We start from the raw sequence: 13,018 nt of genomic DNA, 5'->3' as shown, positions 1-13,018 counted from the left end.
AACTAATTACAGGGGTCAAAGCCATCAATTAACAGTAATTACTGTAAAACTGAGCTTGTAGCTGGTTTCATGTGGTGCAACTGGAATGCAGCTTCAGTTATGCAGAGCTGAATTGAGTTGGAGTTCCATAGGAGAACGATCTAATGAAAATCATGAACTGGGTGTGCTTCATCATTTGGACTGATGAAGTCTGGTGACATAGCAATAGTAAAAGTTTAATTGGCACCTCCCAACTAATTGTATCAAAGTAGCACTGTGTAAAGCCAGCCTGAAAGTGACAAGAAATACTGCAGTGTAGCCTGCTTCACCTCCATGGCGAACACCCTGCAGGCGGACTTCCTCAAAGCGTGTTTCATGGCCACCTCCAGGCCCTCCAGGTCGTGGTGCTGGATAACAAAAGCCAGAACTGGCCACTGGAAGTTCCTCTCCCCTTTACTGAGGGAGCCATGGGCTGAGATCAGCCGGGACAGCTCTGGAGAGGGGTGGCGCAGCAACGAAGAGCCCACCTCTGTATGGAGGACACAACAGTTAAATGTTACATATGACGCTGAAGCTCATTCATACTCATTATTACTAAGTCACTGAACCTCTCACACCTATAATGAGAGAGTTTGCTTACCTGCATCACCGCTGTGGACCCTGCGTCTTGGCACGGCTTTGACCCGTGCTGGAGAGGCTGAGTGCTGCTTGTCATACTCAGAGGCAACGACTGAGTAAGACCTCTGGAACACTGTGCGCTTAGCGGTGTCACTGTCTGTGATTGGACTGGTCTCCAAACTAAAAATGAGAATGCAAAGACAGACACGTGAACAAATGACAAAGAAAATCTGGTCTAAAATTACTCAAAAATCCTGTTGACTTTTATAAAGAACAAAATACGCCTGCTGAACAAAGCAATAGTCTGTGTTTATTTTAGGAGGCAGTTAGTCGAGGGATGGATACAGATACTGGAAACAGAAAAAAAGACCAACTGCAACAACCATATAGTACATACGTATATTGTTTAAAGAGGCACTTGCAGGCACACATTCCCCCTCCAAATTTTTAACTTCTATGTGCACAGTGAAATTTAATTCATAAAAATGCAATTGGAATACAGTCTACCAGGTAGGTCAAACATGTTCATGCATGAGGTTCTTGTGTGCTTGCAGATGACAGCTAAAACAATCCTAACCGGAGAGTGGAGAGCTCAAGTCATTTTGTACTGTATATAGTATGCTACTGGTGGTTTTCTGAGGAAACAGGTGTGTGCTTGCTGACAAAGCAATAGCTTGTGAGTGTGTGTATGTGAACAACTTGATGTAAATATAGAATGAGCATGGCAGAGAAAGAGAAAGAGAAAGCAACAAAGGAAGAGGGAGAGAGAGCTGCATGTCCATCTTTATAAAATATGTAAGAAACGACACCACCTGCTGGTCTACTGTCAACATTCCTTCATTATTGTGCACCAGAAAAATAATGTGCAATAAAACCTAATTTCTAAGAAAAAAAAAAAAAGAGTTGGATTGCTTTGAAAAGCAATAGAATCTGGTGATGCAGAGACAAATTCTGTAAAGACACATGCTGTGGTTGTAGTGTGCTCGAAAGCACACAAATAAGGGCAATTCAGTTAGGAAAATTGTACAAAGATGTGCTACCTGGGGGGCATTGATTTCATGTTGCTTTCTGGTTCCTCAAACACATTGGGACAGGCATCAGGGGTGACTGAAATGTAAGGGGCAGGAACAGATGTGGAGCGCAGGTATCTCATCTCATCTTGAAAGAGGTTGTCATCTTGGTAGCCACCAAAGTTCTCTGTGTGTTGCCTGAGGGGTGTCAGGAGTTTCAGTGAGTCATGACACAAATAACATGTCATTATATGGTATTCCTGTCTATAAAAAGGCGACATGTTATTAACTAAGTTGAAAACTACCTGGCCAGAGTCTGCAGGTAGAGGCAGCCCATTTTATTGGGGAGTTCGTCCGAGACGCCTTCCTTAAGGCTGGGGAGCTGGGAATGCAGGGGCCGGGGAGGGTGGTGGCACAGCATGCTGGGCTCGGCAGCACTGCTTAGAGACAGCAGGAACAAAGCATTGGCCCGGATCACTTGGTGAGCCTCCATAGTGGGCAGTGCTCTTGGGGTCTTCACCTGCAGAGGTTTCTTCCTGGACTGCTTCACCTAGCAGAGTAACACAGATTAGTGTTAGTTTAAGAGCAGAAAATTGGTGCAATGGTTAAGGGCCATGCTGACAGTGGTTTCATAATATAGATAATAAATAGTATTGCCCAAATGACAGAGAAAGACATATTTTACAACTGAAAATAGGTGACATTCCCCTTAAAGTGATTAAACCACACAGAAGTAGGCTACCTTTTCCCTTGCAGCAGTCTGTTTCTCTCTCAGGTATTTCTCTCGGCAGCGATCACACACCAAGTACCAGGTGCTGCCTCCTATGCCTCCATCTCCACAATTTCCTGCCCAACCACCACAGAAGTGGCCGATGCTGTTGTAGCCTTGACCTCCAGCATAGCGACCACAGCCTGCCACAGGACGCAAAAGAGGGATGTTGGAGGCACAGAACAAATTTTATAGATGTAAGCTACTTTTATAAAAACAGTATAAAGAGACTGATAGACTCTTTCAAGGACAAATGCCCTAACTTTACAACTTCAAAACTCTCTTGAGGAATCGAACCAAAGCAACCTTTATTCTTACCTGGGTGAGCCTGTCTCATGTGGTAGGTGACAGGATATGGGTGAGACTCTCCACACAGCTCGCAAATAGTGTCTTTTTCAGGTCCACCCATTGCAAGCTGTGCCATCTCCCCAAACAGATTCCCTCTGGGACGCACCTCTGTCTTCTCCCTCTTCTTTTTCTCCTTCTTTGACTTTTTACTGTCCTTCTCATGCTCCTTCTTTTTCAAGATGGCACTGGAACCTGGGCTGGGGAAGATCATGTTCTGAGTGGCTGCCTTGATGGTAGCCATGGAAATGTCCTCCCAGAAAGCCACCAGATGCTGTAAGGTTAAGGGCAAGATTGACTTGGCCCTCATAGAGGGGTGAGAGGTCATCTCGTAGGACATGGCTTCTCCTTTCCCATCCTCACATTTCTCTGGCAGTGGAGGCTCCTTCAACATGGAGAGCACCTTGTTCTTGTTGATGCTGCCCATTTTGGAGATGTCTGGGCCATGTGGAGCAATATTAAACATGTTCAGTGCAGAGGAAATCTCTAGGGAGTGGCGGTTCTTTAACTTGCTCTCCTTCTCCTCAGCACCTTGTCCCCCCAGAGAGCTACGGATGGGTGCATGCTCTTTAGTTAAGTCTGGGTTAAACTTTAGAAAGGAGGAACAGGCCATTGCATCGTGGACAATGCCCTCATGCCATAGGAACGCAGCAAAGACTGCCCGGGCACATTCAGCCACTGAGGGTGACATGGCCTGCTTGGCAGGCTCTGTGAGCCTTGATGTGCTCTCACCTTTAAACAGAGGCCCAGATTTGTCCTTCTTAGGGCGAACATGGCGACTGGAGGTCTTGCGGCTGACCTTGGGTGAGGAGCGGCTCTCTAACTCCTCTTTAACAGGGGCTTTGCCGATGCTAAAGTGTACCTTAGATGAACCCTCTTCAGCATTACGCACCTCCACATTCTCATCGTTGGCTTCCTCGTTGGAGAGGAGAGCACTAGAGGTACACACTTCCACCACTTCACTGTGGAGATTCTCTTGGGTCACATGTGGAGAGGGAGCACGGTTCTCTGCATTACTTATCGCTTCTTTGTTTGGATCTTTAGGAGACAGTTTGGGTTTAGGGGAGGTAGACCTGCCTCTGAGAGGTTCTGTAAGTGGAACCTTCTTCTTTCTGAGTGTGTCTGGGTCCAGGGTGTACGAGTCTGACTTGGACCTCTCTCTGGGAGGCTCCAGCCGGGCCTTAGAGGATGGGCTGACTTTAGGTGGGAGGTTCTTGTCATGGTGGGTTGAAGAAGAGTACTGGGAAGAGGTGCTGGAGGGACTCGACCTGCCTGAAGTGGAGCTCAGGCCTTTCTGTTTGGGAGAGGAGGAACGAGAGCTAGGGTTTGGGGACTCAGCCCTAAGTCCTGAGGTGCGTCCGTCTGCTTTCAGGGCTTGTAGAGTGTTGTGGTTGGGAGAGTGGGAGCGGCTGTGAGAGTCAGACCTCAGTTTGGCTGTGTCCGACCTCAAGATCAGGGCTTCACTGGCAGAGAGTCCACCGTCATTCGCCTTGATTCTGCTCTGGTCTGATGTGCGGCTGCCCCTATTCTCCTGTTTGGGCGATCGACTCTCCTGACGGTGTTTAGAGGCTGGGGACATGGGTCGGGCACCAGACAACACGTTCCCTCGTTCACCTAAACGTTAATAATTCATATATAGTTACACTAGAAAGGAGTGTTGATTCAGCAATGATTCAGTGTGAATTCATATAACTCTGGGTAAACACACAACGTCTGAGGGGAGAACAAAGGAGGTACTGCATAGAAAGCATCAAAACATGAAATGGAGGGAAGGAAGAAAATGAAACAATGTACCAAAGGAGAAAGAGATGTTATACTTAATAAAAGAAATGACAGTAGAAATGACAATTTTTTTATATAAACAAGCCTAGATGAGATCTTCTTTAGGATGGTACTTCTTCCACAGCTCTGTCCATGTATTTCCTGACAGTCTCTGATATGGATGAGGATAGCCAATGGACCATGGAGGAGCTGATGAAAGATGGATTCCAGCCCAGTCCTGAGAACTTTGCTACCACTATCAGCACTAGATCTAGCCTATATTTTGACCAGGAATCAAGATTGAAACCTTTTGAAGGCCATTAGTTTAGTAACACTTAACACTTCACTTAACTTATCAAGATACCTGGGAATGGTTTTATACCATTTTACTTTTCCCCACTTCATGTTGTTGTTGTTTGTGAACTGATTTTCACTTCAAAAGTCATAATTAAGAGTCAAGTATTCACTTGATTGTACTAATGTCTTTAGCCAAGGCCTACCTTATGGACATAGTTCTGAAGGATGCTCACACAAGACATCCCAAATGTGATTCACGAGGGACAATACAAAGCCCTTTGTTCACTACGGTACAGATCATGTTTCTTTCACAGGTTCCTACCCACCCTCTGTCCAGTCTGAAGGAGGCATGCATTCTGTGATTACCCACCCTTTTGCCTGAGAGCAAGAGATGAGAGTGCAGTACCATGCCCAGCCACGGACACACTGCTTTTGTGCACACGCTCGCGAGAAGCAAGGCTGCGTGATGAACCATCTACAGCGGGAAACAGTAGCAGGTAAACAAACAAGGCACGAAATGCAGGGAGGCCATCACAGAGAGAAAGAGGGCAAAGAGGCCAAGAAGGTAAAATAGAAAAGGACAATAGGACAAGAAATTCGAGCGATAGACAGAAAGATCAATAGGCAGAGAGCTACAAAGATAAGAAAAGAGAAAGACTGACAAACAGAGAAAAGGATCAGCAGAGAAGTAAGCAGAGAAAAAGGGTAACAGACATGTAGAGAGAAAGTAGCGAGATAGAAAGTAAAAAGAGAGCTAGACAGGTAGAAGTTACAAATAGATCAACAGTATTTTGAAACCTTAACTCTATTCAAATTATGGCATTTTCTATTACATTGAAATCAACTGGTATAAGTATAAGCTATGAATACCTGTGCTATAAACACGGTTCCTCTGATTAATGAGTAGGCCCATATGAAATTATGCTGTCAGCATGTTACTCCGGATTTAAAACATTGTACCATGGGAACTACAGTTGTTTACATTTGCAGATGAGCCCTGGGCTGGTTGAGGCAGAGGGTGAATAGGGAACTAAAGCAAGAATGGAAGCTGCAGAGCTGAAGTTAAAGCAGCAATGAAGATGATGAGGAAGAGAGGGACAAGCTGGCTATACAATACAGAGCAAGCAGAAAGCAGAATAAGAAGCAATTCAGCCCATAACCTAAGCACTGTAAAAAAAATATCCATCTGACAAAGGCATTTAATCTAGTGCTGAGGTTCAAAATCTTGTTTTTGTTAAAACAAGTGAAAAACCTGCAAAGGGGATGACACAATTTCACTTGTTTCCGTTGCAGTTTAAGCCGCCAAATTTCTAGAAACAAGATTTCACACTCAATATCCAACTTACAGGCTTGTTTAGAAGGACATTTTTTCCAGTGCAGAACATAACAGCAATGTTATGTGTCACACATCAGTCTCGACCCTCCCCAAATAAAATAAATAAAAGGAATAGAGAATGAGTCAGAAAAACACAAACCAATAAGGGAAGAGTTGGGAGGAGAGGGACCAGCACCTGTGCAAGCAAGCGCCGACACTGTCAGACAGAAGGACAGACTTACTCGGAAGCTGTGGTTGCGGCTGAGACAGTTGGGAAGGGGATTGTCCAAACACAAATGGACTGTGGACAAGGGAGGAAGAGGGAGGTTGGGCGGCTTGCTCAAATACGGAGGAGGAGGAGGGAGCTGCTGGGAGGAAGGGCCCAGACTGAATGGAATTCAGTATGGCACTCAACCGGTCACCTGCAAATATGGGAGACAGAGGAAGGGGAAAAAAACTACAGCTTATGCTACGGTTTTAGGATTCAAAAGGGGGATGCAAGTCATTCAGTATTAATCATTAGATTATCCATCGATCAGTCATTCAGTCATCTCCCACAACGCAATTGGGGTGAGGGTATTTTGAGGGGGGGAAGGTGGGGTGGGGTTGGTGGTTTTCTAAGGGAGTCAACTAAGGCAACGTGGGGTAATGGGTGACGCCACAGAGACGTGTTCAGGGCCAGGTGTTGGGCTAACCGCTGTACCACTCAGATGGATTGGAGCAGCTCGAATAGTCATTGAATCCAACTGGACAGAAGCACACTGACTGGCCCATGCACACAGACAGACACATATGCCTGACACTGCAGCGATGTTAGGCATGATACAACAGGAGACACAACAACCACCATGCAGAAATCAAAAGAGATGAGAGATCAGTGATTAACCGATGGAACCTATGACTTTAGCCGGATTGATCGGTCGACACTGCACCGCATATGTTCAGTGTTAGTGTCACTGCTATATGTTGTGGACGACAAAATCCCTCTTCATTTGCAGTAAAGGTGAAATTCCTAATGCTGCACTAGACAAAAATAACTACTTAATCAAAATTCATGAATCCTTAATATGGCTGAACTGGAACTAGGATTGTTCTGAGTAGACTTAACTTGAGACATGAGCCTATTTTTTTTTTTTTTTTTTTTCTTAAGAGTTAAGATAGGCGGAATGTATCCATCAGGTTATGAGAAAGTCCTAGTCAAAACCACTGACAAGAAACTGACAATAAAGTGGAGAGTAAAGGCAATGAAGACAGAGGCAGAGAGAAGAGATGAGATACTGTATACACAGCTAAATGGAGTGACTGCACTCAAAATCTTTCAGTAACGCCACAGGACTCAAACATAAATGAACAGCAGAAAAATGTGGATGTTAAAAGCAAAGATGGAGTAAGTGGAGTAAGAATAAGAACTCTTCAATATCTCTTTAAAAAAAAAAAAAAAAAAAAAAAAAAACTGTCACCACCAAGCTGACCACACCTTTGTTGTTGGAGATGCCATAGTCAAAGCCCTGTGCTCCATTGGAAGTTGTGGCTCTGTTGAAGGCCTGCACAGAGAACGGGCTGGGCGGTGGGGTCTGGGCCCCATGTTCAAGCAAGGCTTGTTCTACAAGAGCAGATTAGATGGTTCGATAATTACTGGTACAATAATTTTCCAACTGAGAAAAAAAAAACAAAATTGGAGTGAAGCATTATACACTGAGATCAAGCAGTGCTTTTTACCATCATCGTGGCGAAGGTACTGGTTTCCCCCGCGGTCTCTGGCCAGTGACCAGGCCTCTCCTTCATCGCTCTCACAAAACTCCACCACGCTGTTCTTATCCAGCTGCACCCAGGTTCCCTCTGAGTTGACCACCTGATGCACAAACAATGCTCTTTATCCTACTCACACACAGTGAATCGCTCTAATGCGCACAAACATACACACACTCCCGTCTAGTCCTGATCTATCAAAAAAGCTCATTACAGACATTTTCCTCATACACACAAGGCCATCCATGTTATCATTACACAGACTATGTAGAGAACCACAACACACACACGCACACACACAACTACAGTAGATCACTATCATGCAAACACATTCATTTTCATCTGATTGATACACACAGTCCACAACAGTAGATCACATTAATTTGAATTGATCGATTGTTTTCTTTTTTTTTTGTACCAACAGACACTGGGGGACAAAACTGATGTAGCTAAAAGGAAAAAAAAACTTACTCTAAAAAGGGGTAGCTTATTGAAAGGTAAATGCATGGGGTTGTTTTTTCTTAACTCCCTGAAATATTATCATTTTGGACAAACAGACACAGATGGAGGTGTTAGTGTGTGCGGGCTGCACATCTCAGATCCAGACAGGGCATTCCAGTACAGGCTCAGAGAGGAATTTTTTTTTTGAACAGCATGACACACCACAGCAGCCAATGAGAGGTCACGTCCAAAAGAGAAGAGACTCCATTCAGTACGAGGTCAAAGAGAGTTCAAAGTACCAAGTTATTCACAGCAGAGTTAAAAGAGTGCAAGAAAGCTGCAGTCAAGGCACAGTACGGCTCCAGCATTTTGTCAAGTCAGACTTCGATTGAGAAGTCTAGAGGCAGCAGAATAAGACACCTTGAAACTGAAATGAATTTATAGACAAACTGAAATTAGTAAGGATGCATGTAAAAAAATGCTGTAGCCAGGGGAATTCATTAAAGAGAATGACCCTCAACAAGCGGAAAGATACAAAACACACACCCACACCCAAAGGCACCACTTGTATTCCCCTTAGAAAGAGAAATTACATTCTTTACATTTAAAATCACTTAATTCAAGAAAAAAAGAGGAGCAAATACTTATTTCTGCCTGTTAGCAAAATTAAGGGAAAAATCTAACAACAAGTAGTAGTACTTTAAGTGATCTAAATAGACTGATTTATTCAACTGTAGCCACAAAAAACACATTTTTTTGGGGTGAGTGCGTACCTCGCCTATGGCCTTGACCTTGTTCCCAAGAACTAACATTCCAATGGGGATACCCCTAAGGTTTGGGCAGCTTCTGATGTTGTGACCAGAGGGGCCGGTCTTCACTACCTTATAAAGCCCCGGGCCGCCGCCCTGCCCTGCCCTTCTCTGCTCCCGCAAGGGGGCCTCGTGGGAGGGGCGGCTGCTCACCTCCTTTGCGTTCTCCTCCGACTGGCCCCTGGCCTCCTGCAAGAAGGAACAGCATGGATTAAAGGCGGGACAATGTTTTAAGAGACTGTAAATATGAAACAAACCAGGACCAATTTGGGTTGATTAGTCCTGGGTTATTGTGGAGGAAAGCTACTCATTCAAAGAGTAAACTAGCTCTTTCCTCAAAATGACCCTCTTTTGACACTTACAGATATAAAACAAAAATTCTATAGGGTATAAATAGCAATACACAGTGGATCAATATAGTTTCACACCAAAATACCTGGAATACTGATACAACATAAGAATTCAACACATCCATCAAATATTGCAGTGATACAGATAAATGACCAGTAGACAATGGACTGGCTCAAATTCAGTGTAAGGTTTACTTTTTCAATGTAATCTACAAGGAAGCATGCTGTGACATACAGGGATACAAGACTGTACAGTACATTTCAACCTTTCCAAACAAATCTCATGCAACAGAATGGACACTGATCTCTTCATCCCCATGCAACAAACACATTAAGGACAGTTTTTTTTTAGGGAATAAGTAGCAATAATGGCTTATAAATCCCAAATATAACTTCTACGGGGGTCTAAGGGACTGGCGGTAGTCTCTGACATGTAATCACTGTTCAGATGTCAAAATGAAACAAAAACAACCATGCAACTTTGGTTCTTCCCTCTTATGTCTGACTGTTACACCTTGGGAAGTCTACAACATCACAGGGGTTCAAGAGGACAAGTAGAAATAACAGACTGATGAAAAGCTATGGGGCAGTCAAGCTACATACATCTGTCCTTCATAGAACTCACCTGTGGTGGGAATATAGTTAAGGGGGTCCACGACAAAAAGCCGATATCCCTGACTCCTTGGCTAGCATTAAAGACATTCTGAGCAACAGATTGTGAGACAGTCAAGAAACGGCAGACGGTTCAATAGCGGAGAGAAAAAAAAAATAGGGGGGAAAGCGTTGATGTATTTTTTTGGAAGAAAAATCGTTTTTGGCTTGTTTCTTCAGGACTTTCTGCCATTAGAGATTATTTGACAAAGTGAAGAGAAGGACAAAATTTGACTGATGTCAGACAGGCCTTTAAGGGAAACTGGATTGGATGATGAGGGACCATGAGGAACTGGGAGCACTGACAAAGCCGGTCAGATCTTTGAATGCTTTACAGGCAGTCATATCAAATGTACTAGGAAAAAAAAAAAAAAAAAAAAAAAAAACATTTGCAGGGGTAGATTCGTTCACTTTGAAGATTTTCAGGTCATTGTTTCTTAGTCCATGATTCAATCACGATCATACAAATTCTTCAAATTAAAACAAAAGAAAAAAAAAGATACGACAAAGTAGAAACTTCCAAAAAAATTCCCCACTTGGATGATGTAGCATGTCATGCTGTTCAGACAAGACCTTACATGAAAGCCTCTTAAGAGCCTTAAGCATCCCAATGCAAAGGTGGAATTGTGGAGCAGTAGAAGTACAATTTCCCACTGAAGCTTTTTGTGGACCAGTGATTGCTTCATGACAGAAAACCACCGTGATATTACCTGTAATCTTTGAGCATCTACCTTCATTACTCCAACGCTATGGAACGCGTAATGTTTAAACAGTACCCACTCAAATTCTGTTTTGCTTGTGCTGCATCTTCTGGTGGTTTTTGTGGCATGGAGCAAAATGTGAGAGAAGCCCTTATAATCACATGCTGTGTCTGTTGTTGTTTGTGAATTATGAGTGAGAGGCAATGAGGCAAAGAAGACTCAACAGTGCAGATGGACCCACTAAACCACACTCTGAAATTGCTCATCTACTACATCACCCCTTTTCGATCAATTCCTGCATTGGGGTTCACTGCAGTGCTCTGAACACGTACTAACTAGGCACGTGAGAGTTTACAAGTATTACGTCCAACCAAACACATGATGGTTATGTTTTACAGTAAACTTTCCACCCTCAGATATAAGTTAATGCATGCACGCTCCCTGCTGCTGTGGTTCCTGTTAGTGAAAGCTTGGTACTCAATGTTGCTCAGATACAGTAGATGCGTCATGCAAGAGAACACCCCTACAGTGGTCCTAATACTCTGAAGATGTTCTCAGTTTTCCATGCTTTAAGGGCATTTGGGGAATGGGTGTCAAACTGTAGGGAGTTGGAGGAGGGGCCTTGAAAACCTTCACTGTTAGTCTTTCCCTACTGGGTTAAACAGGGATGGTGATCTGAGTTTTCCCTAAATGAGCAGCGCAGGAGCCTCTGCCATTCAACTGAGTCAGATTGCTCAGCAGGCCTTCTACTTACGTCGGCTGGGACCAGGAGGCTCCTGGCCAGGTGCTGGTTAAAAGAGAGGCACCAGGCTTCAGTGTACCCATTCATGTTGGGAACATACTTCTTTATAGTTTCATCATTCAGCCTGAGCCACACACCATCATCATTGTGGATCTATGGGAAAACAAGCAACAGAGCAGAGCACAGCCATGCCCTCCTGTTACTATGGAAACAGGAGGGGCAGATCCCTCACACAGACCAACTCTGAGGCTGCAGGAGAGACCCGAGTCCAATTAGAGGGCCGGAACGTGGAGTTACAGAAGAGAGATAATTTCATTACAGCTGCTACTGAGAGGATGGGGCTGAAATACTGTGTACTGACTCTCAGTGCTCATCACAAGAGAGCCAAGCGGCTTATAGTTTAGGATTGAGAAGCTGACGCACACTGAATGTGTCGCGCAGCAGAGAATGGAAATGAGCAGATTAAAGGGGAAATCCTTTAGTAAACGCTTTGAGTGCATTCGTTTTAATTTTGGATTAAAATGTGTCATGTCCTTAGGGTTTAAGGTGTAGGCATCCATGTCTTTTCTGTAGCCTCAGAGTGTCTTGGAAGGGCACGAAGTAGGGATGTGCGCGATAACTAATTTTACTGAAGGTTTAAAGTTTTCTACCCAACCACATGACTAGTGTAAATTAAGGAAAAACTCAGAAAACTATCAAAACTGAGCATATTTCAATCTATAGGAAGAAATGTGGTTGGAAAAAAATGATTGTGTAGATATAAAAGCCGTTTGAAATACCTCATTTAATATTCCAATGACCAAATCTTTAAATGCCACAGATGCCATTTTTCTGTGCTTGCCTGAGCGGCTGCATAATTGTAAGTCTGGAAAATACCAAACCATAATCCTAACCGTAATCCTAAATTTAACCATGTATCTTTCCAGAACTCTGGTGGGATTCCTAATAAAACAACAGTAACAACAATTAAAAAACAACAACAATAGTTTAGCAAACTAGTATTTCCGTGTCAACTAGCAAAAGCAGATCCACTTAAGTGTCTAGCCGACTAGTCGCGCACATCCCTAGTACGAAGCAAAATTAAAGAAAAGGAACAAATCTGTGAGCTTAGACGAGATTTAGTAATCATTATTAAGATAGGTAATTGCACATAATACATGTAAGCCATTCAAAATTACTCAGGAGTGTTAATTTACATTAAAAATGTTACTTATGATTACAATTCTCATTATTCTGCCCTGACTGACTGAAAAGAGAGGAAACAAGAAAATGAGGTGTAAAAGTGAATAGTGCTCCAATTAGCCTACTTAAAAAAAAAAAATACAGCTTTATTCTGCCTGATCTAGAGTCAATTACCTCGTCAATGAAAGTGATGGTGCCATTGACTTGCACTATGCCTATCTGTTCACTCTGCAGGGACGGGTGACTACGCACACGTAGGCCTGCGCTGTCCTTGGACACAAATTTGCGGACCTGAGAGA

At 43.6% G+C, this 13,018-nt stretch overlaps 1 protein-coding gene across 12 annotated transcripts in view; it reads right to left on the bottom strand.

Moving 5' to 3' along the window:
* Positions 1–13,018, bottom strand: part of mycbp2 (MYC binding protein 2) — a 62,315-nt gene that overhangs the window by 8,716 nt on the left and 40,581 nt on the right. For 4 of the 12 annotated variants that reach the window (XM_030080311.1, XM_030080314.1, XM_030080312.1 and 1 more), the window contains 13 exons: positions 12,894–13,010; positions 11,550–11,690; positions 9,058–9,282; positions 7,814–7,946; positions 7,572–7,697; positions 6,337–6,516; positions 5,150–5,254; positions 2,695–4,335; positions 2,350–2,519; positions 1,913–2,157; positions 1,638–1,805; positions 620–777; positions 309–508 (listed from right to left, as the gene is read on the bottom strand). In XM_030080311.1, the coding sequence (XP_029936171.1) occupies positions 309–508; positions 620–777; positions 1,638–1,805; positions 1,913–2,157; positions 2,350–2,519; positions 2,695–4,335; positions 5,150–5,254; positions 6,337–6,516; positions 7,572–7,697; positions 7,814–7,946; positions 9,058–9,282; positions 11,550–11,690; positions 12,894–13,010 (3,609 nt within the window). The remainder of the gene's footprint in view (positions 1–308; positions 509–619; positions 778–1,637; positions 1,806–1,912; positions 2,158–2,349; positions 2,520–2,694; positions 4,336–5,149; positions 5,255–6,336; positions 6,517–7,571; positions 7,698–7,813; positions 7,947–9,057; positions 9,283–11,549; positions 11,691–12,893; positions 13,011–13,018) is intronic. The other 8 variants (XM_030080315.1, XM_030080317.1, XM_030080313.1 and 5 more) reach the window with 8 other exon arrangements.

Source organism: Myripristis murdjan, chromosome 21 (assembly GCF_902150065.1).
Source record: "Myripristis murdjan chromosome 21, fMyrMur1.1, whole genome shotgun sequence".
Classification (NCBI taxonomy): Eukaryota; Metazoa; Chordata; class Actinopteri; order Holocentriformes; family Holocentridae; genus Myripristis; species Myripristis murdjan.
The sequence above is the reverse complement of the archived record's forward strand: the minus strand, read 5'-3'. Positions and strand labels throughout refer to the sequence as shown.